This window comes from Myodes glareolus, chromosome 20 (assembly GCF_982192425.1).
Source record: "Myodes glareolus chromosome 20, mMyoGla1.1, whole genome shotgun sequence".
NCBI classification, from domain to species: Eukaryota; Metazoa; Chordata; class Mammalia; order Rodentia; family Cricetidae; genus Myodes; species Myodes glareolus.
The window spans coordinates 56,003,690-56,028,104 of NC_142045.1; the positions used below are offsets into that span (position 1 = coordinate 56,003,690).

Sequence of the window (24,415 nt, forward strand, 5' to 3'; positions counted from 1 at the left end):
AAAGATTTCAATAATTCACCACATAATGGGTCACTGATCGATCAGGGCTGCAGGATAAGGACTTGGGAGCCTTGTTTCTCCTGACAGCCCCAAGCAGGGCCAGAAGCAGGGGTTTATAAGTACAAAATTCTCAAATATTTGTTGCCAGGTTACAGTTACAATTTTCCCCTATCAGATTTTAGAGATTAGGGACTTCCTTGAATGTGCCATCATTGTCACCTGGTATACAACGCAGGTCCTTCAGTCCAAGCGATCAGATCCATTTGTTCCTTCTGTTGTTGGAAACAGTCATAATGTTTTTAGAGAACTAAAGAGGCAGAAGGACTTTATCTATGGTTTAGAAAGGAGGTTGGGCCAGGCGGTGGTGGCACATGCCTTTAATCCCAGCACTCAGGAGTCAGAGGCAGGCAGATCTCTGTGAGTTCGAGACCAGCCTAGACTACAAGAGCCAGTTCCAGGACAGGCTCCAAAGCTACAGAGAAACCCTGTCTGAAAAAACAAACAAATAAAAAAGAAAGAAAGACAAACAGACAGACAGACAGAAAGAAAGAAAGGCAGTTGGCTAGCCATTGGAAAAGCCTCAGTTTCCCTTTAGCTTGGGAACCTGAACTTTATTTCACCCTCTAGGTAATGGAGTCTGAAGTTAAGACAGGCCAAGGTGCTTTTGCCTGTTCCCTTCGTGTAGGCTCATATTTCTATATGGTGTGACAGCCAGGCTCTGAAGCCGTAGGCCCATCTGAGGTGGTCATGTAGACCTGCAGACAGCCTGTCACTGCCCCAACAATAGCCAGGATATACTGCTCCTTTCTCTTTTGTTATAAATGTAGATCGCCTAGGGAGAGGTGTTTGTGGAAGCTGATGACTAAGTTGCAGGTGCTGCCCTAGCCACACATTCCCTGGAAAGAGAATATTAATAAGGTATCCACCTCTGTTGAACAGGGGTGGGGTTAAGAGATGTTTGATATGATAAACGCGGGTAGATCAGGAGAGAGAGGAGCCTGAGATGCCCTCCCGTGATGATGGTGTAAGCAGTGTCTGGTTATTCTTTGTGCCTCTGCACCAGTCCAGTTAGGGAAAATAGTTTACTATGTCGGGCCCCACGGGCCCTGACACCTTCAGTTACCCAGTATACGAGATCAGCTCTGCATAAACCAGGCAAGGTGATGTGTGCCTATAATCTCGGCATATCCTAGAAGCAGGAGGTTGCACAATTAAAGATCACCCTTGTCTACATATTATCTTGAGGCCAGCCTGGGATACATGATACCCCGTCTCATGATAAAGGAACAAACAAAGGAGGACTGAGAGCCTATCAGAAAGGAAGGCACCCAAACAAGACAGAGACCAACAGGGCAACCCTCCTCCAACTCTACATCTGGCAGCCAGGGCAAGTGGTGGCAGAATCCGAACTCCTGCAGACTTGGGCAGCCCTGCTTCAATGGCTTTACTGAAAGACCCCCCCGATGTGGGGAGACTCTCACTCAAGTCTCTGGATAACACGACCCCCGCCCAGTAGCTCACGAGAGATCGTCCTTGTTGCAATCACACAAGGTTTATTTGACAGGCAGCAGTGCACTGGGGCCGAGACTCATAACCCACACAGCGGAGAAGTTCAACCCCGAGCAACTGGGAGAAGGGGTTTTTAAGGGAAGAAACCACAGCCCAGTAATCCAAAGGGGTAGGGAGGGCATCACAGAAAATTCCAAATCTACCAATGTTAATCACAAGGGGGCAACTCCTTGTTTCTCAAGATTATTCTCAAGATTACAATCTAACTTTATCTTCAGCTAGTTCCTGAAACTGAACTGGCTAATCCTAGATTTCTGATTCTTCCCTCCCTGCTTAGATGTTTGGCTCTATTTTTTCCTGCTGGTGGGGGGGGGGGGTCTGAATTTATCCAGGTCTTTCATTACCAGCCTCTTCTTGAGCTGCCCTCATTCATTGCCTGGAGTTTTCATAAGTTCTTTGGGCAAGCTACATCTTCAAGGACACTCTCCCAATGGCTGGTTTGTTCCACCTAGCACATCTTTTACAGTTTAAATGCCTCCCAACAAGTTACTCAAAATTTGAATCTATATAGTAGACAAAACCTGCAAGACATAATCCTCTCCGGAAATGCCCTCATGAGACACACCCAGGGGTGTGCTTTGTTAATCTTCAAGGTAAAGTTTAAGTATCACTGCCAGCAAGGCCACATAAAGCTGTAACTTCTGGAGACTGGTCCCTGCTGCAGCTCTGATGTGTTTCTCAAGAAAGGACCCAGTCGGTGTGCTTTTCCCTACAGACGGCTGTTTTTCTGGAGCTCAGAATTCCTTAGGTGCTTGTAGCTCTAGCATAGAGTTGAGCCCTGCTAGGCTTTCCCCATCCATGCCAACATGGCTGCTGTTCTTGTTCAACTCAAGGTCTGCCCTGAACAAGTAATGTTAAACAAACTGGGAGAATTGGATGTGTGTGTGTGTGTGTGTGTGTGTGTGTGTGTGTTTGTGTGTGTGTGTGTGTAGTAGTAGTAGTAGTAGTAGTAGTAGTAGTAGTAACAGCAATTAATTACCACGCCACCGCAGGCTGAAACCAAGAATCTCGGCGGAGGGTGTCCAGGTTGAATGAATTCACAGAGCACGAGGTTGAGGTGGAACAGCTTCTTTATTGTTCTGCTGGGGCTAGCTTTTATACCATGGCACCAAAAGAGGAGGGGGCTGCGAAGGGACTGTCACCTGACCCCAGCAGGGACTGTCACCTGACCCCAGCAGGGATCAAGGAATGATCACATGCACTCAAACTTCCTTTCCCAACTCCAGAAGCAGAGGGAAGTTATTATGTTTTCTTTGCAGATAAACACCTCAAATGGGGGCAGGGAAATGTAACTCGGGGCTGCAATTCCCACAATTCCCCCTACTTTATTTTATAATGAGAGGTCCTGTCTTAGGTCCTGCAAGGGAAGTACCTTCCCTTACCCATCATAGGGCCCCCAATGCCCTGTCTTAGGTGGGGGGTCTCCTCACAGGTTGCCCGTCCTTGGAGACCCTCATTTTTTCAGCATCTGCAGCCATACCTCATGACTTCTGGGAGAGTCATGGGCCAGACTGAGTAACACCTGACGGTGGACAAGCTCAGTCATGGTGAAGGTGTTTAGAAGTTGTTTTAAGAGGAGCAGACCTACTGCCACCCCTACTAGTCCCAAGATCCCCAGGGACAAGGCACCTCCCCATCGCTGTGCCCAACCCCCAATCTGGGCCATGGTATTCCACCATCCCTCAGCAGATACAGGTTTAACACGAGTTTCATTAACTGCAATAATTTGATGTACCAAAGAGTGGGTTAAGTTTACAAAGGAATCATTCCAAGGCCCCCTAAGGTAAGCATTAAGGCGTTGCACCTCAAAGGACGTATTTTTCACTTCCATAAGGGTCACACAGGCAGAATGATAAAAACGAGAACAAGAAGCTTGTTGCACCATCCACAGCACATTAATCTGTTCCTGCAATAAGGCTGCTTACTGATTTAAATTTCACATCCCCAATTGAATATGTGAGTCAATGGTATTTTGAGTCTCTAAGGCCTGGGTAACACGGGCAGCAAGAGTGTTAACAGTCTCTGCAGTAGCTGCATTCTGGGACACGGTGATTCCCTCAACGGTGGCGGCTGTGGCTGATATGGCGATGGCTGCGATGACTGCGGCGGTGATTCCAAAGTCTCTTCTCTCTCGATACAAGATAAGCTCTCGTCCATCATGTGGGTCTTCTACCACCAGGGGAACCAGAGCAGGAATTCTCACCATCAGCACGGACTCATCCGTCGGGGACCAGAAGTTGCTCAAAAAGCAGGAGCTGGAAGAACAATCAAGGACACCATCCTCCCCGACCGAACCATTAAAGGAGACAAACATAAAGGGAGGCAGAACACAAGCCAGACTGACAATGGAGAAATTCATTCCCGCTGCATAATTAATCTGGAGGGATGTTTCAAAGATGTCTGATGTGTTCCATCTGGCTGTAGCATTGAAAGCCAAGCTCCTTTGAAGGGCTAAAGGCATAATATCTGTACATGCATGAGGGCCGCAGAGAAACATGCCTGTGAATGTAGGTGAAACTCCTGCCATATTTGGATTTTTATAGGAATAATCAAAGGCCCCTCTCAAGGAGTTTTTAAAGGTAGATCGGTGACCAAACCACCATAAATATTTATCTCCCTCCAATTTCCATGGTTCCTTAGGAGCACAATTTCCCCAAGGTAATGGTAAGTACAATCTGAAGGATTGTCTCGGAGGGGTTGGAAGTCCAGAAACATTTCTTTTAAAATTTATTGGGTAAAAGATATCTCTCAATCCAAAACAGGGATGCCCAGAAGAATTAGAAGAAAAGTCTCCCAGAGAATAATTACTAAGGACCACGCATGGTCCAGAAAGAGAGATAATTTAGTGAAGTGGCGGAATACAAGATCAACTCAAAAAATTAGTAGTCCTCCTATACACAAAGGATAAAGAAGCTGGGAGGAAAATCAGAGAAACATCACCTTTCACAATAGCCACAAATATCTTACCACAATTTTTAAGAGAACTTCAGTGCCTGCCTGTCTAGGCTGTTAGAAGTTTTTTGGATGTGGGTAGACGTTGTGAAAGAAGCCCTCTGTGACTCTCAGATGTGTGTCTGCAGTCATCAGTACCACCGAAAAAGTAGCGTCCTTGCGCCTTACAGTCAGCAGGAGCATGGAACATTGACTTCCACATGGTAATTTGTGACAACCTGAGTCCCGGACATCACCCTAGATGACTGGGCATAGAATTCTGTCTGATCTTTGCAGATCATTTAATTAATTAAAAAGGCTCCAAAGAAACTGGCTTCTTGGTCCAGGTCCAGCAGATGCTCATTTGTCACGGAGACAAAAATCCGGTCGTTTTCTTTAAGCTCAAACAGCCCCCCTTGATAAATGGAATACAGCCCGTACTCCGCATCGCTGGACCAGCAGCTGCTTCTGGCACTCTTCATCAGCAGAATGGGGTCTGGGTAGCTGGTGTATTTGTAGATGTACTGCACCATTTGTTTGCTTTTCCCTCTCTGCCTTGAGACCGTCTTGGAATCCACTTCATTCTCTTGAAACCGGAAGTAAGTCTGGGAATAGATGAAATACAGGCCGTGTTCCTGGATGACCAGCTCTCCTTTCCTCAAGTGCACATAGCTGAGGAACGAATGCCCTTTCCTCGATGACTCCCAGGATTCTATCTTCTGACCCAAGGTCTTTCCATCCTTGGACACTACGTGAAAACGAGAGAAGTCGTTAGCAGGAGGGAGCTTGCGTCAAAGTGAGGTGGCCAGCCGCTCAGCACAGTCAGTATATTCATTGGGCCTGCGCACAGCATCGATCAAAACCAACGTCTTACCCTTCCAGTCTGACTTTTGGAATCACATCGAAGTTGGGGTACTCCTGGACCATTTCGATTCACTGTAAGCATCTCACCTTTCAGTATCTCATCTGCCAGCTATGTCACACCCCACCCACCAAAGGTTGGCACTTCCCTGTGCTTCAAAAGTGTCCCTGTGGTGGGGATCCCAGTGCCTGGAGGAGGAAAGAAGTGCTGTGCATTTGAACTCTTGAGGAGAAGGAAGAGTTTTGAGAGAGAGAGAGAGAGAGAGAGAGAGAGAGAGAGAGAGAGAGACTTTAAAGATGAAGAAAAAAACCTGGGTGTGGTGTGGTATGTGCTATCCCAATCCTTGGGGGCCTAAGACAAAAAGATCTGGAGTTCAACGCCAGCCTAGGCTCCATGAACCACTGTTTCAGTGAAAGAAGAGAAAGAAAAAAGCAGTGGGGGAAGCAGGAGGGGGAGGGAGAAATGCAAGAAGAAGCAAGGGCAGCAGGGAAGGTGGCCCAATGGGAGTCTAGGAGAAATGTTCTCTCACACACACTTGTCCTAAGGCCAGCTAGAGTTACCTAAGTTTCCTAAGGCAGGAGAGTTATCAGACTCCATGTGTGACAGCCCCAGCCCCAGCCTCACCACCTGCCAGCTCCAGCCCTTATGATCTTACTTGGCATTAAGGCTGAGTAGCTTTTCCGGCTGACCCCAGTAATGTGAGCAGCTGCTCTCTGAGGTTTTCCACTTCTGGGTGGATAGCTAATACTTAGCTGCTTTTCTGAAAGACACAAGACAGAGAAACATCAGCACTTGTCAGAAGAGTTCAGAATACACTGCTCTGCGCACACAGCTGTGTCTGGTCAGGTGACCTGAGCACAGTGTCTCCCAAACTGTTTCAAAAGACAGTCCATTTAGTGGGGCTGGAGAGGTGGCTTGATGTGAAGAACACTGACCTGGGTTTGAACCCACCCCGACATGGCAGCTCACAATTGTCTGTAACTCCAGTTTTAGGGCAAGCATGAGCATCTGAGTTTGGGTTCTCAGCCCCCACCTAAAGGCCCAGGTACTGCCACACGCCTGTATCCCCAGGTGAGAGCAGTGGGGAGGAGTGAACAGGGACAGAAGGGTCACTGAGGTTGCCTGGCTGCCAACCAGCCTAGGGAGACGTATCTAAAGGGAACAGACAAAGACTGCTAGAGAAGGACACGGGACAACCTCTCCTGGCCCCCCAAGGCAGGCACACACACCTGCACACACACAATAGAAATCCTATATGATCATGTCTTTTAAAAATTAGCTTCAAAACCCCATTTCTGCTTACATTTGGTTAAGATAAATTATATTCTATCAACAAACAAATATTGGCAAGGATCAAAAATTATACCACACTATATAGAGCTACATCAATTAACCATTGATTCCGCTAAGTCCTCGAGGAACTTGCTGTATTTTATGGGAGAGTCCTTGAGGAACTTGATATATTTTGAGAGATACCAATCATAAAATAAAATAATTATCTATGAGAAGTAGGGATGGGGGTAACATGTAAAAGGAGGAGGGAGGGACAGAGCCCTATTTGTTGGAGATTATCAGGGATGGTTTGCTGAGGATTCAATGTAAAGACCTTTGCAGTCAGCTATTCCTGTAAGCCTAGATGCTCACCACATCTACCCCAGGCATCCTTCTAGGGACAAGGAGGAAGGACACAAATAATTAGGAAACGGAGGCACTCAGAAGGTAGGGAGGGAACAGATATCCAGAGAGTTAAGGCTGAGGCCCAGGGCAGAAGACAGGGTAGTGGAATATTCAGGTCTGATGTGAAGGAAACAGAAAACAGATCTGATGCTCATCTGCCTTTAAAGAGAGAACACTGGACGGTGCAAAAAGATGTGCTGCTTCGTGCCAACTTAGTCAAGGTCTGGTTTGATGGGCAGAGGAAGTGGAGGTGGAGGCTGCTAGGCAGCTTACAAGGTTGAAAGCCCTGGTGCAGCTCCCAGGTCACAAGCCCAGAAGCAAAACCAGGCAATACAATTCCATAGCTAGGCAGTGGGTGAAATCTGGTAGTGGTCATAAATCACAACTGATATTGTTCTTGCTGTTGTAAGAAGACAAGCTGTGTTCTGGAAGCAAAAAAAAAAAAGTCTCCTGAGATCTTGCAAGGAACTTGATCAACTATGTGAGGCCTTGAAATGAGCAAGGTGGAGAGGCGTGGATGCGTGGCGCGTGGGTGGGAGGATGGACGGTGTCTGTGCAGCTAGAACGTCGTTGCAGAACAGAGCTTCCGGGGAGCAGAGAACAGGATGGATGCTCTCTGCCTCTGCTGCTCCGTTCGCCCCATCCCAGAGGCCTAGAACCCGGGCAGACTTCTTCCTTTCCTTCCACTATAGTAGCATATACACAAAGTCATGTGTTTTGGTGTAACATTTTGTCTTTTTTTCTTCTCATTTTAATTGTTTGGATAGGAATGTTATGCATTCCCCCCCCCCCCAACATGTTGTCTTCTGACAAAGTTTGTTCCCTTCACCCCTTGCTCTCCCTCCCTCCCTTACTGGTCCTCCCCCTCTTTGCAAATAGCCCCCTAGTTTGTGTATTTTTATCAGCTTATATTAATTGTATAAAGTAACGAGTTCCATTATGACACTTATTTTCAGTGATATAACTTAATGTTTATTAGAGAAAATTAGTAAGCAGCACAAATTGGGTCACATGGTCTGGTAAACTCAGTGCTACCCCAGTCCTGTGTTCTACTATATATGCTTCAGTCACTCTCTCCACAAAAACATACCCAGGCAAATGCAACAGTATCCTGAGGACAACAGTTTACCAAATCTTAAGATCTGAACGCCCCCTGACTCTTTCAGGGTTCTCATGTACTGAGTAGCACTAAAGCCTCAGGAACCAATTTCCAGCTACCAAAGCGTTAGGACCCAAAGGAGCAGTTTTCAATGTGCTGGAGCAGAAGCTCAATGGTCAGAGCTGAGGTCCCGCCCACCTCTCACCTCAGCTGTTACGTAAAGGATGGTTACCTGCACCTACCCCTCGGAACTTTGCTTCTCAGTATTTAATAGCCAAATCCAGTTTGCATCTGAGAACATTTCAAGACCATAGAGATTTGGGAGCAAAACTTTTAACCTTTAATTTTATTATTTTATATATTCATTTTTCATGGTGCATGGCTTTGTGTTCAATAAGAACATTTTCATACAGATAAACACTATACACTGACCAGACCCCTCCCCTTCCTCCTGCTTTCTGTTAATACCTTTGTTCCATAGAGCTTCAGCTGCGTTTTCATGTCATAAATACATGCATAATTTTGTTTACTTCTATAAAATGTAGGATCTACACATAACAGAAAGCATGTAGCAACTGTCTTTTGGGGGTGGGCTCAATTCACTTAATATCTCTACTTGCATCCATTTTCCCTCAAATGATGTAACTTTGTTCTTTATAGTTGGAACCATTGCCTGACAGTTTGCCCTCCATTCCTCTGTCACAGGACACCCAGATTAGTGACACATTTACCTACTTTAAATAGTCCTACACAGGCAAGTGTTTTTATGGTGTTATGATTTTGTGTCCTTTATACAAACACTGGCTCGTGTAGAGCTTTGAGGACCCCCGTACTTCTTTCTGTATTGACCGGACTATTCTCCATTTCCACCAGCAGCGGATAAGGTCGCCTTTCGTCCATATCCCCAGCAGTGCTGGCTGTTACTTGTTTTCTTAACGCCCACTGCCATTTTGACTGCGGTGAGACGGGATGGCGGTGTTTTTGTTTACATTTCTCTGATGGCTAGTGAGGTTGGACATTTATTTCCTGTGTAATTGGAAGTTGTGGTTCATCATTTGAGAACTGTCTATTCATCTATTGATCAGGTTATATGGGCTCTTGTTCCGTGCTCTGAAGTTGTGTGTGTGTGTGTGTGTGTGTGTGTGTGTGTGTGTGTAGTCTAGATACTAACCATCTGTCATATGTGTAACTAGCATTCTGTCGGCTGTCCATTCCTTCGGTACACTTCCTTCGGTACACTATATTCCTTGCTGTACAGAAGAGCTTTAATTTTATGAAGGCCCTTCTGTCAGGGGTGGCATCTTTGTGACTGGAGTTCCTTCCAGAAAGTCCATACCCGTGTCTGCACCTTCTTTTTTCTGAGAGTTTCAGAGTTTCAAGTTTTACATCAAGGCCTTCAATGCACTCTGAGCTGTTTGTCTAGTTCCATTCCTCTGTGTGTGGATATGTGCATCATTGGTGAAGAGAATTTTATCCAATGTATTTTTGACATCTTTGTCAAAAATCAAGTATCTGGAGCTCTGTGGGTTATGACAGCTTCCTTTGTTCCAGCTCAATGGGCTCCATGTCTGTGTTTGCATCAGCGCCAGGCTGGTTTGCTCTTATGGTTCTGTAGTAGAACCAGAGACCACCACCAGCAACACTCTTCACGCACAGGATTGTTTTGGCTATCCGGGATCTTACATGCTTCAATAGGAATTTTAAGATCGTCTTTTCTATGATGTGAAGAATGCCGTTAAGATTTGACAAAGATTTTCTTTATAGTTATTTCAATGTGGTAAAAGAGAAGACAGTACATGGATAAAATTATATATAAAAATGCAATGAGACAATGAAGGGAAGTGTGATGGGAATAACAAGATGCAGGGGAACTGCCTTAGAAATGGTCCAAGAAGGGAAATCTGTGAGCAAAAGAGCCATGAAGTAGTGAGAGGAGCCCTGGCCAGGAGAGGGGGGTGCAGACGGAAGGTTGGAGAAGCCAGCCTGTGGGGGATGTGTGACAAACCAGGAGGGGGGGCAGATGGAAGGTTGGAGAAGCCAGCCTGGGGAGCATGCGTGACTGACCAGGAGGGGGGGGCAGACGGAAGGTTGGAGAAGCCAGCCTGGGGAGCATGCGTGACTGACCAGGAGGGGGGGGCAGGTGGAAGGTTGGAGAAGCCAGCCTGCAGGGGATGCAGCGAGAACCGGTATGGAGTCTGCTGGTCATTGGCAGGATGGTGAGCTTGTGGTCTCCAGCAGAAACCACAGCGGAGATCACAGGTGGGGAGAGTTTGCTGGGGAAGGAGTGAGGCAGTGAGGGGCTTTAGGGTGAAGAAAGGCATTGTGGTCAGAGGCAGAAAATATGAGTAATCTTTGGGGGATTTTGTCTATTTTGCTTCCTGCCAAGTTCTAGATGATACTTAACCTGGTTTATTTACAGCACACTAGAAAGCTAAATAATTAAATAAGTGAAGAAATTGAAGTAAAATAACACTTCATGTGAAAAAAAATAAGATGGAGAATAAAGTTCTGACTGTGAGTAGGTCATGAAGTTAATCCCAAGCTTTCCAGTCCTTGGTATGAAGAGAGAAAGAGAATCAAAAAACACATTAAGACAGTGGGCAGAGAGACCTAATTGGTTTGTAAGGATGGGAGCAAAGAGGAACTGGAGAGCTTGTGAAGTGGACATTAGCAAATAGAAACAACAACAAAATTTTACTACCTTGAGTTGTCGAAACAGTTTCCTCAAAGGTTTTCAAAGACACCTGCAAATAGCAGTGAACACAGCTTGTTAAGGGCCTGAAAAGTTGAGCAGAATACACACGCTTCTAGATTCTCTTTCTGACACGGGACAGGATAGTTATACAATCACATCCGTACAGAACTTCTTATTCCCAAGCATAGGTACCTTTGGGGGATCTGGGGTGGATCCTGACCACAGAACAGACTGGAAGTTCTGATTGCCACTTTGAGCAGCTGAGAAGGACGGGCGGAGCTACCGCTTGGGTTAGTCATATCTCCAGGCCTCCAGGAAGCTGATGATAATCCTGTCCCTTCACACTGTGTGGAGCATGTGTGCTTGGATGTGTGGGGTGGGGGGAGAGAGGGGGCGGGGGAAACAGAGACAGGGTCCAGCAGCTGAAAACAATCAGATACATCTGAACCACAGGGTGTAAGCAAGGCATCAGGCGCAGATGCCCACAGACATGCTTGCTCTATGGTTGTCTGATTGACACCACCCTGCTGTTCCCTGCTGTTAAGTTCATGCTCCAAGAAATGATATCGAAGTCCCATACCCTGCTGGACATCTCATGGCACCCCTTTCCTTCGTGGCAGCTAATGGAGGAAACCAGTATAAAAGGGAACAAACACCGCCTCATTCTGCTTGGGGAACAGAGCCTGATTTGAGTCATTACAACCCCTGAACCCTCATTTATCCCTTGTCACTCTTGATGTCTATGCCATCCCTGCCTCATCACTGCCAACGTCAGACACATCAGTCGTGCGCATGTGCCAGGAAGTAGACTTTCTCTGTCTCTCCCTCTCCTTAGACCTAGTTGTCGGCCTTTATTGGCCTTGGCCCCAAGGGCTCTGGAGAAGGGACAAAGAGGAAAAGTGGATTCGGACGCTCACCCTCTCTTTCCTGTTTCTCTTCCTTTCTCTTGTTCTAGGACAGAAAGCAAGGACGGAGGAGGGAAAGAGGAAAAGGAGCAAGAGAGACCGCAGAGGAAAGGAAAGGGAGGTCCGGATAGAGAGAAGACAGCCAGTGACAGAGAAAGGGTCATTCTACAAGAATGACTACAGGCAGGCCAAGTGACCACAAGTCAAGCCCACGCTGTAGCTCTTTAAGAAGACTTAACTGATCTGACCTGGGAAGGCTTTCTCTGTTTTGAAAATGTGTTTAAAAGCGTAACAATTATGCCTTCCTTGGGGCTGCTTCTAGAATTTAATGGGGAGCTATTCAAAATGGGCAGATGTTTAGAGGAAATAGAAGACTCATCTTGCCTAAGCAGAACAGGGAATCCTCTTCTCACTTACACACTCACATCCACCTGCTCCGTCCTCTCCCTCCCAGCTTCTCTCTACGCTGGTCCATCAGGATGAGTCTGGGAGGATGAGAGGGACTTAGTGGAAAGTGACGTGGAAAATCCACCATCACCGTTCCCTTATCGCCTCTACACGGTTGGCCCTTGTGCCTGCAAGCACCCCAGCCTCCAGACATTGTACCCTCTAGCACCCCAGCCTCCAGACATTGCACCCTCTAACACCCCGGCCTCCAGACATTGCACCCTCTAACACCCTGGCCTTCAGACATTGCACCCTCCAGCACCCCGGCCTCCAGATTAGTTCAAGTCTCTCTTCTTGATGACCCATTGAACCCCTAAGGTCAAGGGCTTTCGAAGTCCCATGTCTGAGGCTCCTCCAGAGCTGTCCAAAGCACGGGCTTTTGCTAGACCTCCTGTGTAATCACCCCCATAGCTGCTCCTGCACGTTTGTTGACAAGGGCACCCAGCCTGGGAGGGCTCACAGAAAACCCAGGTGGAAGCCCAATTCATTTGACTTAGAAGCCACATTCCGGGTGATGTCTGGACTCTGCATCTCTACTGTAAATACCACTCAAGTCACATGCGGGAGCCCTGTCCACCCCGACAGCACTGTGTCCATGAAACAAGCAATAGACTCCCAAGGTTGCCTGGCATACAGCCTTCTCCCACACTGGGAAGTCCCACCATAACCTTAGATGGTGATATCTTGTGTGGGGTCTCTTAGTTTGCAGAATATTTTTAATATTGATGCCTCCATCTGACCTTCTCAGAAAGGCAGAAGGCAAATATTTGTAAATGCTAGCTTCCTAAGAAGGAAGCAGGCAGTGAAGAAATTGACTGACTTAATCTAAAAGTAAAATCAGTTAACCACATTCTGTGAAATGAACTGTGAGCTTTCTGCCAGAGATCCCAGTGAAGCAGCCTTGCATCAACAGATGCATCTTCAAGTTTGTCATTTGCTGACAATTAATTGAGGTAACCTCACCTCCACTTTCTCGAAGTATTCTATTTTATGTGCACACACACGCAAAAAGAAAAAAAAAATTTTAATTCTAGAGATCACTCATGTGGGATGAATAGAAAACACCATCATTTGGCCTCATTTGTCTTCTGAATGAAAGTAATTAAAACAACGAAACACTGGGCAGGGATGTGGTAGCAGGGATAGAAACCCTGAGCCCATGCTATCCGTGTGAGCGCTCCCAGAATAAGATGCAAAACTCCAGGAGGCAGCTGGCTAACATCAGCCATGTTTTCCGTCTTGTACCAGTCAGGTGTTGCGCCATGTTGGGGAAAATCCTTCAAACCCTCTGGGACTCGGTGTCTTCATTTGCAAAACACAGATTTCCGGATCTGAAAAGCCTGTGTCATCTGACGTCGTGTTTCCGCTGAGCACTTACCTCTTCAATGACCTGGTACAGTTGCCTCTTAGCCTGCGAGCAGTGCCGGGACTCTTCGTCAGTGGAGCCCCACGGATCCTCGCTGTCACTTAACAAGCAGGACAGTACACTCCAGGAGCACTTGGCCTGCAGCTGGGTGGAGATAGGATATAGCTGTGTGAGGAACACATCCTGTTTCCTTTCATCCATTCGGAAGCTAAAAGAACAAGAAGTGATGGAAATTGACGGGAGTTTGGGAGTTTGGGAGTGGTTTAAAGGAAAGCAGGCGTGCTGTGCATTGTCCACTGATACTGACTAAGCCGTCGGAGGTGGTAGCAGGGATAGGAACAGCCCCGCACCCTGGCGCATGGTGCTCTTCGTTGACCCATCCCTAGCAGCCCTGTGTCTTTCTGTCTTTCCCTCACTTGCATTTGCTTCTCATTAGGTGTTTGTAGTAGTGCCTAAGGCTCCTTCCAGTTCTGAGCTAATGTGGCTTTCCCTCCAAAGCTGGAACTGCCTATGTTCAAAGTTGGGAGAGGGATCCACTTAAACGCTCACATCGTTAACAAAAGCAGCCAATTGTTTGGTATATGGCAATGTTCTGCCCCTTCACCACAGCCCCGCAACTGAGTAGATTATAATTATTTCATGGTTCCTACTCTGGATGGACCCTCGATACCCCCTGGGAATCTGTACCTGCCTCAGCCATGGTTCTCAAAGACTAGGGATTGATCTAAGGAGACTATGCACGGTTGAAGGTGTTTGCCAGGACCGGAAGTCAGTGTTTATAGCTTCACAATTGCCAACAAAGTCCTTACCTTTGTCACCGACCGCCACCTACTGTTATACCCCATGCCCACCACATAGCTCCCATGAACCATCCAGAGCGTACCCATACCTCAGGCTGCTGCCAAATCAGGAGAAGGGAATGGGGAGGAAGGAAGAGGAGGAAATAAAGGTTCCAACAGAGGTAGAGGAAGAAGTCCTCACAGATTTTTTTTTTCTTCATTCCCCTTTGGTTTTGTTTTCCTAACAACTTGGATTTGCAACATGTTATTTCTCAATACCTATTGACACAGGCCTGTAAACTCAGCTTACTAGGAGGCTGAAGCAGGAGGATTACTGGTATGGGAGGTCCTTCTGTATATGTGTTGTTTTTATTGGTTAAGGAATAAAGAAAATGCCTTGGCCTGTGATAAGGCAAAAGAGTAGAGCTAGGCAGGGAAAACTAAACTGAATGCTGGGAGAAAGAAGGCAGAGTCAGGAGACGTCATGTAGCCATGACCAGGGACAGATGCACTGAAAACTTGCCAGTAAACCATGAACCTCATGGTAAAATATGAAATAATAGAAATGGGTTAAAATAAGATGTAAGTGCTAGCCAATAAGAAGCTAGAGCTAGTAGGCCAAGCCGTGACTTAATTAATACAGTTTTTGTGTGATTATTTTAAGTCTGGAAAGTGGGGAACAAACAAGTGGCCTCCCTACAACAGACTACAAGTTTAAGGTTTGCCTAAGCTACAGAGAACATTCAAGGCCATTCCACACAAATCAGACATGACAGCAGAAAACAAAAACAGAGGGTTGGGCAGAGTGCTTGTCTAGCATTCATGACTCTGGGTTCTAACCCTGTCACTGCAAAGAAAAAACAACATGTTTCTTAACTTAAAACATCTGTCGATTTGTCTTTAACTGGGATAACTTTGGAAAATCACCTTTTTGTTGTTTTTTTGAGACATGGTCTCACTATGGAGCCTTGGCTGGCCTGAAACTCACTATAAAGAGCAAGTTGAACTCTAACTCAGAGATCCCCCTGCCTCTGCCTTCTGAATACTGGGATTAGAGGTGTGGCCCACCATGCCTAGCATAAACATAATAATTTTTACCTATTATTTAAACTTGGTGTACTGCAAAGTTAGGAGTGGTTGTAAATTTAACAATCCATACTTCCTATAGAAAAACAATCTGCTGATTGAGTGACTGATTGATTGAGACAAGTTCATACAGTCCAGACTAGCCTCACACTCCCTCAATAACCAAGGATGAATACCTTCTGGCTCTCCCCTCAGTACCTCCCAAGCTCTGGAATTACCTGTATTCGATAATTCTCCTCATTTTATAGGGTTCTGTGGACTGAACCAGAGCTTTGTACTTGCTAGGCAAGCATTCTACCATCTGAGCCACACTCCCAGCCCAAGCCATCTCATTAAAAAAAAATTCTGTTATTCGACTGCCTTTAATCCCAGCGCTTGGGAGGCAGAGGTAGACAAGTCTGGTCTACAGAGTGAGTTCCAGAACAGGTTTCAAAGCTACAGAGAAACCCTATCTCATAAAACAACAACAACAACAACAACAACAACAAGAACAATAATAATTCTATTATTCATAAGAGGTCCTGTCCAGAATCACATAGTTACTCAGCAATGTACCTCTAAGCAAAAGTACAAACCTGAGTTAATGGATTACTTTTACATGTCTTCAAATAGACTGTTCATCCACTGTGTAAACCAGATGAGCAGCCTCAGAGACCTCTGTGGCCTATCAGAATACTACTGTCCTCAGAGAGCTCTGTGGCCTGTCGGAACACTACTGTCCTCAGAGACTTTGTCGCCTCTTTCCTAGCAATGGGTTATCTCGACAGGAAAAGGTTAAGAGCCTGGAAGACTAGAGCCCAGGGCAGGAAGGAGCTGCTGTGACTCTCTTTGCTCAGACAAGATGGTGGTGTTTAACTGTCCTTTATAAACTGAAGTGGAGGGTGAGAAGGACAAAGGACCTAGGAAGATAAGTCAGCCCAGCCTATAGCAAGTAGTTGGCTGTTGTCCAGATACCTTCTGGGACTTTCCAGAAACCTTTCCAGGATGTGGGAGGGGAAATCTTGATTGAGTGCGGTTCTGAGTGAAGCTACACAAGTTAATGAGTTTAAATTTTAACGCAAATGGCAATGGAGCTGGGCATGTGACTCAATGGTAGCAATAAAAATCAAACAAAATAACTTAGGGAAACCTAGATTTGTTCAGAAGACACGGGAAAGTAAGGGCCATTTTCATAAAGGTGAATGCAAATTCTCTCCCCGACTAATTGCACTCTTGAGACAAACCAAAATCCACGCTGAAAAATACAGCCCCACATCCACCTCCCCTCTGCTTGACCTCTGTATTGAGACACGATTTGGCACGCTGCTATGTGTATGTTCTCTTAAGATTACTCAGGAGTGGCACATCCTTGAATTCAAAGGGCACAGCAGACTGAACGGCACCTGCAGGCGCTGACCCAGTGCTGGTCACAGAAGGAATGACTAACGATAGCACTTCACCACCTTCCTCCCTCCGCACTACTTAGCCACAGTCTCTCTCCTCCCACAGCCTCACGCCGCCACATCCTTTCTTCCTCAGGAAGAAAACAAAGAGGCTCTAAGCTGTATTTGAAATTGCTCCAACTTCGGGGACAGAGTTTTGAAAAACCTTAATCATACAATCAGATAACTACATGGGTCAACAAAGGATCGCGTCAGACTTAAAATAAGGCCTGCTTGTGATGTGAGCCAATTGATTGAGACACATGTGCACAGAGACACGGTCTTGCTCTGTTTATATTGTAAAGTCAACAAACCTTAGGGTGTGCTGCCGCAAATCGGTAAACACAGCTACGCTCCAATCTCTTACACAAACTTAGAACTAAAACATGACTGTAGGTATACCTTTCTTCTTCTCAGAAATACACAAGCTCGAGGCCAGCAAGATGACTCAAAAGACTGAGGTATCTGTCACTAAGCCTGGTGACCTGGCTTCTATCCCAGGACCTACAACGTAGAAGGAGAAAACTAATTCTTCCAGGTTGTCCCCTGGCACTCATGCATAACACATCGTGTGCCCCCCATGCACAACACATGGAAGTAAAAATAAAAATAAATGTAATTTCAAAACGTTTTTCAAAGAAAGAAGTACGCAAACTTAGGATAGGGAAATGGCTCAGTCAGCACAGGGCTTGTCAGACAAGCTCGGGAGCTTGGGTCCGGTCTCCGGGACCCATATAAAGAAAGTCAGGCCTGGAGACATGTGCCTGGAGAACCAGGGCTGGAGAGGAGAGAGCTGGAGTCCTGGGCGGCTGCTTACAGACTACGGGGTGAGTTCCAAGTGAATCTGAGAGCGTCCTCAGAAAACACAAAAGGAGGAAGGAAAAGGAGGAGGAAAAGGTGGATGGCATCCAAGAAATGACAGCTGGGGTCATCCTCTGGCCTGCAGTCAAATACGTAAGCACAGGCATATTTACCGACACCATACACATGAGAGAGAGAGAGAGAGAGAGAGAGAGAGAGAGAGAGAGAGAGAGAGGAGAGAGACACGGAAGGAGGGAGGGAGGGAGGGAGAGAGAGAGAGCATGTCCTATAATAAAAAGGTCAATATAAGCTATAATTCTCAAAATTATTTTCAAATAAAAGGAGAGTCTGCCTTATTCCCTTTGAAAATTTTCCAGCTGACTGAGATGATCAAATTCATATTCCCTAGGGAACACAAACTGCATTGCCCTGACAGACCACTGCTACTCTATGAATTTTGCAAAGTTCATTTTTCCTGAGGCTCTCCCTTGGCCTCGCACTTCCAAACAAGACACCAAGTTGGATAGAGCAGGGCATCCTGGGATTGACAACGCACAGATGTTCACACTCCATGCCTGCCACGGTGGGGAGGAAGAGGTGTACCTGGCACCTACAGCCCTGGGCACTAGCCTAGCTCTACCCTGGCTCCATAGCTCTGTCTGAGCTCAGCTTCTAGACGGGGGGAGTGGGGTGCTCACAGTCTTCCAGTTCCCAGTTCTCTAGAACATATGTTTGCTCCAGTGGGCATAGGAAACCTAAAGCCAGTTGTTATTCCCATCAGTGTTGTATGCCTCGTCTGGGGGCTTTCCACGACTGGGAAATGCACAGGCTAAGAGGGTACCAACTCTCGCGCTCTGTACTCTGTCTGTATCTGGGTTCCACTTGGCATAAAGTCCAACTGCTTTCTCGTGAGTAATTCAGTCCAGGTAAGTCCATTATTATAGACCTTTAGTCACAACATGCCTACATCCAAGGGAAAGAAAGACTGAAATCAGACCACTGTGTTCTCACCAATACAGGATGCCACAAGTCTAAAACCAAAACAAATTTCTTTTAAAAAATGAAATTGTGTGTGCATGTGTGTGTGTGTGTGTGTGTGTGTGTGTGTGAGAGAGAGAGAGAGAGAGAGAGAGGGAGGGAGGGAGAGGGAGAGAGAGAGAAAGTGTGTGTGTGTTTCCAAGAGTCACTTCCAGTACTGTCTCTCAAAAGCTATACACCCTTTTCTTTTTCTTTTTCTTTTTCTTTATCTTTTCCTTTTTCTCTTTCTTTTTCTTTTATGAAAGGTCTTTCCCTGGGACCAGAAGTTCACCAGTCAGACTAGATTCCCAAGCCATCAAGCCCTCCTTGTCATGTGTGCCCCACCACCATCAGCACTGGGATTACAGGTGCATGCTGGGTAATTAGGATCAAACTCAGTTCTCACACTTACACAGTAAACACTCACTGAACCAGCCCCCGCCAAGACATATTTCAAATATCTGGTTAACATCCACCCCAACTCAGCCTTGTTAGACTGAGAAATGTGATATTTAAAACTTCTGTTTTGATTTTAGCTCTGATACATACGGTTCTTCTTGCCAGCTTTCAAAGTCTGACTTGTTGTGAGAACTTTTCACTTACTTAATTAAAACATGCGAAAGAAAGGTGTGGGAGCAGAGGCCTCCCCTAAACAGTAGAAGGCATTGTCCTTGCTCTCGGTTGCCCACCGACATTTGGTACTAAGGCCGAATGCTGAAGATACCGCACAGATGGGATGTGAAGAAATCAAGCAGGTCGTGAATAGATGCATCATGCCTGAGTGTTAAGGGGAAACCAACTTCTTCTTTATTAGAGGCAAGTCCCACTTCGCAGGTGGAAGCCTATCTGATACTCTAAATCTAGCAAAGAATCCATGACCAGGGAGCCCATAGGATCTAGGGGAACACCTACTACTATTTTGCTAAATAAACATTGCGTCAAACTGTCGTCTAAATACGCATTTCTGTATCAATAGGTTACTACAGCTCTCATCCATTCCTCATCAGATATATGTTCTCAGTGGTTATTGCAAGGACTCACACTGGCCAAAATGTGGAGTATAACAGTGGAGCACTCAGACATACTGGGGTGATCCACATCGCTCTTCTCACCTCAAGGTTCAGGCAGCTCAATAGCTCAGTCAGTCTCCAGAACCCCAGATCCCTGGGGCTTGTTGGCAAGTCAGGGAGTTCAAGGCTCAGGAAAGTCAAATGGAGAGTAACAGAGGAAGACACTTGACACTACCCTCTGACCCCCGCCCCGTCTCTCTCTTTTTTCTTTTTTAGATTTTACTTATTTATTTTGTATACAGTTGTTCTACCTGCAGGCACCAGATCTTATCACAGAAGGTTGTGAACCACCATGTGGTTGCTGGGAATTGAACTCAGGACCTCTGGAAGAACAGCCCAGCATTCTTAGCCCCTGAGCCATCTCTCCGTCTCTTCCTCCCTCCCTTTTCCCTCCCTCCCTTCTTCCCTTCCTTTCTCCTTCCCTCCCTTCTTCCCTCCCTCCCTCCCTCTCTGCCTCTTCCTCTCTCTCTCCTTCCCTCCCTTTGTCTCTCTCACACACAAAAGAAACTCCTGAGCACATCACAGAAAGCATTTGTGCAGGTGACAGTGCTAACATCACTGTGAAGTAGAGACACTTCTGGAAGTTCAACCTTCCTCAGGAGAGCTGTTCCATCCACCGGTAGCATTTGGAGCCTGTTCTGTAACTCTGTTTATTTGGATGTCTTTCAAACGTGCACCTTTATACAGCCCTGTCAGCATGAGTAGTTGGAGTCTGTAACTGGATAGGGCATGTTTTAATCCTCAGCTACGTGTTAAAGAGGAGCAAGTTGAGAGGCAAACAGAGACCAGTGCGGCTGCGAACACCTGGCTACTAACCTGCTTCATCTCATTAGTGAAGTACACCTGACTACTAACCTGCTTCATCTCATTAGTGAAGTACACCTGGCTACTAACCTGCTTCATCTCATTAGTGAAGTACACCTGGCTACTAACCTGCTTCATCTCATTAGTGAAGTACATGTAAGTCACGGCCACAGACAGGGCTTGCAGGAACATCTGGAAGAGCACCGTGCAGATCATCATTGTTCTGAAGTGCTGACCAAAGCTGGGGTCCTTCAGGGTCCTCATGGAGGCCATGGTCCTGTCTGGGTCTGTCCCCCTGAGCAGCTGTGCAACCCTGCAGCCGGTAACTGCAGAACCAACGATGTGTAGTTTCCTTTATTTGTGGAGAACAAAACTGAAACTGAGTTTGCCGCGCACGGAGCAAGTCCGGACAGATGGTCTGTTAGGAAGTAGCACACTTACAAAATCCCCAGCTCCCCCCGCCCCCAACATCTGCGACCCTGAGTCTGGCACAGGTACAGCTTCCAGCAACAGAGTCCATTCCTATGCAACGTCTTTCAGGCTGATGTCCCATTATGGGGAGCAAAAGGGGGTCCACTTGTGACGCAATTCAAATTCTCTCTGGTCTGAAGATGCTGGCTGCCTGCCTCACAGAATGTTTCCTTTGGCGGTTACTTAACTACAAAGCCACCACTCCCAAGCAGGACGGAGCTGTCATGGGGTAAGAAACCTTTGTGACTTGAGTTTCAGGCAAAACACGGTGGTGCTCAGTCTACCTGGAGTCTGTCTCTGCCCTTCCCTCCGAGTGCTGCTCTCCCAGACTAAGGACTTTGACACTGGAGTGTTTCCAGGAGATGAAATGAATAATTCACTACTGCCTCTCAGGAGCTGCCTGGCAAATACAGACTAGAGGGCTGAGCCCAGCCTGCTCACAGAGCTAAGATTTGATGGAGCTCCAAAAGAAAAAGAAGTGCATCTGAGTGAATGAGAGGAGCTTCCCTGTCCTGCCAGGTCCTCCCTTATCCGTGAGATCCCTCCCCCCCAAAAAAACAAACAGAAGTCTGACTTGTGTTGCCCATATACTCACGGGATCATACCCAAACTCCCAGTGGCCACTCCTTTAAAGGAAATGGAGTCCTCCCACCCCCAGCCCTGCCAGAAGCCGTCGGTTGTGGAGCTGCCCTTCAGCATCCTTACATACTTATTACAAATTTGGGGGAAGGGGTTCGAGACAGGGTTTCTTTGTGTAGCCATGGCTGTTCTGAAACTCACTCTGTGCCTACACATTTTGTAAGCATTCTGGCTTCCATAACCAACTGTAATGGGTTTGCATCTTGGTGCTTACAAAGCCAAAAGAGCATGACCAAGACTCAAGAGTAGAGAGGAGTCCATTGTCTTCCACACATCTCTAAAACCGCAGCTCCAAAGCACCCATGTAACAGGTCAGACACTCACTCACACAGGTCTAAAACCCCAGCTCCAAGGCACCCATATAACAGGTCAGACACTCACACACACATGTCTAAAACCCCAGCTCCAAGGCACCCATATAACAGGACAGACACTCACACACACATGTCTATAACCCCAGCTCCAAAGCACCCATGTAGAAAGTCAGTCATCCTTCCTGTGCTATAACCCCACCCCCAGGAAGAGCAGTGATAGAAGGGAGGGATGCTGGGGCTTATTGCTCCCAGACTAGCTAAGAAAATGAGTCCTGGGTTTAGAGAGAGATCTTGCCACAAGGGAAGAGACGAGGATAAAGGCACACACATCCACACATCATTTTCCTTTTGTTTTGTGTTCTTGAGGCAAAATCTCACTATGTACCCCAGGCTAGGCTCACACTTCCAATGCTCCTGCCACAGGTTCCCTAATTCTGGGATTACAAACACGTGCCTGCACATTGCATGTTCTGTAACCTTCTGTTTAGCTCCTCTATCAAGCCTTTCCCAAGCACTCAGCTTTGTGCTTTGAGAAACAGCCCCATTTCACTCACTGACTGCCATAAGATTTAACTGAATCACGTGACACCATCAGCCAGCAAATTCAGTGTTGGGAATCCTTTAACTCTTGTTAGAACTGTAGATAGGAACAGAAGGACATTAGTGTCTAGAGGGTGGTTTTAAGCCATTGTTATTCAGACTTCAGCCTGTATACTGTGCAAAAGTAAAAGAACTAATTATTGTAAGTCAGCTCACAGGGTGTTAGAACAGAGACCTGTTAGCATAGTCTATGCCCCTTGGATACCCTGTGATAAGAATGTGAGTGGCATGCAGGGATGACACACTTGTCACGTATGCCATGGGTAGCACCTGGCACTGTGCACGCTGTATGTCTACACACATGAGTAGACATGAGATGATCTGGAATCTTCAGCTGCTTTCCCTGGCAAGTTAGTCATCTGCAGAATGGTCACAAACATGGCTTTGTAACACACCTTAAAATGTAACACACCTTAAAAATCATATTCTACAACATAGGACTACACAAAGAAACCCTGTCTTGAAACGGCATCAAAAAAAGAGAGAGAGAGAGAGAAAGAAAGAAAAAGAATGTATCCTTTTGAAAAGAATGTTGCTTTCTATACTATTATTTATTTTAATATTTTTATTTCTCTGTCTGTGTATGTATGCTATATGTATGTGGCTGTCCTTGGAGGCCTGAAGAGGGTATTGGATCCTCAGGAGGTAGAGTAACAGGTAGTTGTGAACCACCTAGCGTGGGTGCTGGAAGATAGATCATGTCAAATTGATGATTAAAACTGCCACACTCAGCTACCTATAGAATGTGAGGCCAACCTGAGTTACATAAAAATTCCGCCTGAAGAAGCAAAACTGAGAAGGAAGAGAAAGAGGGAAAAGAGGTGGAGAAAGGAGAGGTGGGAGAGGAGGGAAAGAAGGAATGAAGTAGAAGCAGTATCTACTACCATCATTCCACCAGTGTTGGGTCGGAGATGGCGGTGAGTGCACATAAAACATCTGATTGATCCATGGGGTCCATCATTTTTCTATCTGCTCATTTTTTCTTTCTTTCTTTCTTCTTTCTTTCTTTCTTTCTTTCTTTTTCTTTCTTTCTTTCTTTCTTTCTTTCTTTTTTTTTTTTTTTTTTTGGTTTTTCAAGACAGGATTTCTCTGTAGCTTTGGAGCCTGTTCTGGAACTTGTTCTGTAGACCAGGATGGCCTCGAACTCACAGAGATCTGCCTGCCTGTGCCTCCTGAGTGCTGGAATGCTGGAATTAAAGGTGTACACCACCACTGTGCCTGGCTATCTGCTCATTTCTTGTTCCGTGTCAGAATCCGCTGGTCTGAGATAATGTTCTATGGATTTCCTTTATGGTAGTCTAGGTGTTGGGCAGTCATGTTGATTGTCACTATAGGCAAAAAAAAAAAAGGCAAATGCTTACCCAGCAATTATACAACACTGCCTTTGCAGGGTGAAGGGATCTCATCTATTCAACTTGCCTATGCAGTAATTTTTCTCTGTCGTTCATTCATAATAGAGATTTGGGTGGTGGTGGTGGTGGTGGTGGTTTTTGTTGTTGTTGTTGTTGTTGTTGTTGTTGTTTTGTTGTTGGGGGGCTCCCTACCATACAAATATTCTCCTTATTTGGGAGGACTCCAACAGCAGTGAGCGGTCAGGCTTCGATTCCTGTTATAAACACAAAGGAGAAGAGTATTAGTCATTGTAGCTACAGCTACGGAGTCAAGATCCCAGAATTCAATGTTGAGAGAGTTCTGCAGCTTAGCAACAGTGAGAACACAGTTGATTAGTGGTGGGTAACCATGGCGACAGCATCCGTGTTTAAAGTCTTCTCTTGCTTCCTGCTGGGATTGTTGGTGATGGTTTTTTGTTTGGTTTTGTTTTGTTGCATGTGTGTGGCTTGCTTTTGTATTTGTTTTGTTTT

The 24,415-nt window shown here is 46.2% G+C and overlaps 1 protein-coding gene across 3 annotated transcripts; it reads right to left on the minus strand.

Moving 5' to 3' along the window:
• Nucleotides 1–2,621: 2,621 nt before the first annotated feature.
• On the minus strand, nt 2,622–21,432 carry Tnfsf10 (TNF superfamily member 10). 3 transcript variants are annotated; one of them, XM_048452632.3, is made up of 5 exons: nt 20,659–21,432; nt 13,564–13,695; nt 10,840–10,882; nt 6,018–6,122; nt 2,622–5,248 (listed from the first exon to the last, which is right to left on the minus strand). In XM_048452632.3, the coding sequence occupies exons 1-5, from the start codon at nt 20,800–20,802 to the stop codon at nt 4,803–4,805; spliced, it is 870 nt and encodes a 289-aa protein (XP_048308589.2). In that variant the 5' UTR covers nt 20,803–21,432; the 3' UTR covers nt 2,622–4,802. The 3 variants fall into 3 exon arrangements, with proteins under 3 accessions (XP_048308589.2, XP_085538438.2, XP_085538439.2); XM_085682312.2 differs by lacking the exon at nt 20,659–21,432 and adding an exon at nt 20,542–20,641; XM_085682313.2 differs by lacking the exon at nt 20,659–21,432 and adding an exon at nt 20,542–20,567 and having other exon boundaries at nt 13,564–13,759.
• Nucleotides 21,433–24,415: the final 2,983 nt, after the last annotated feature.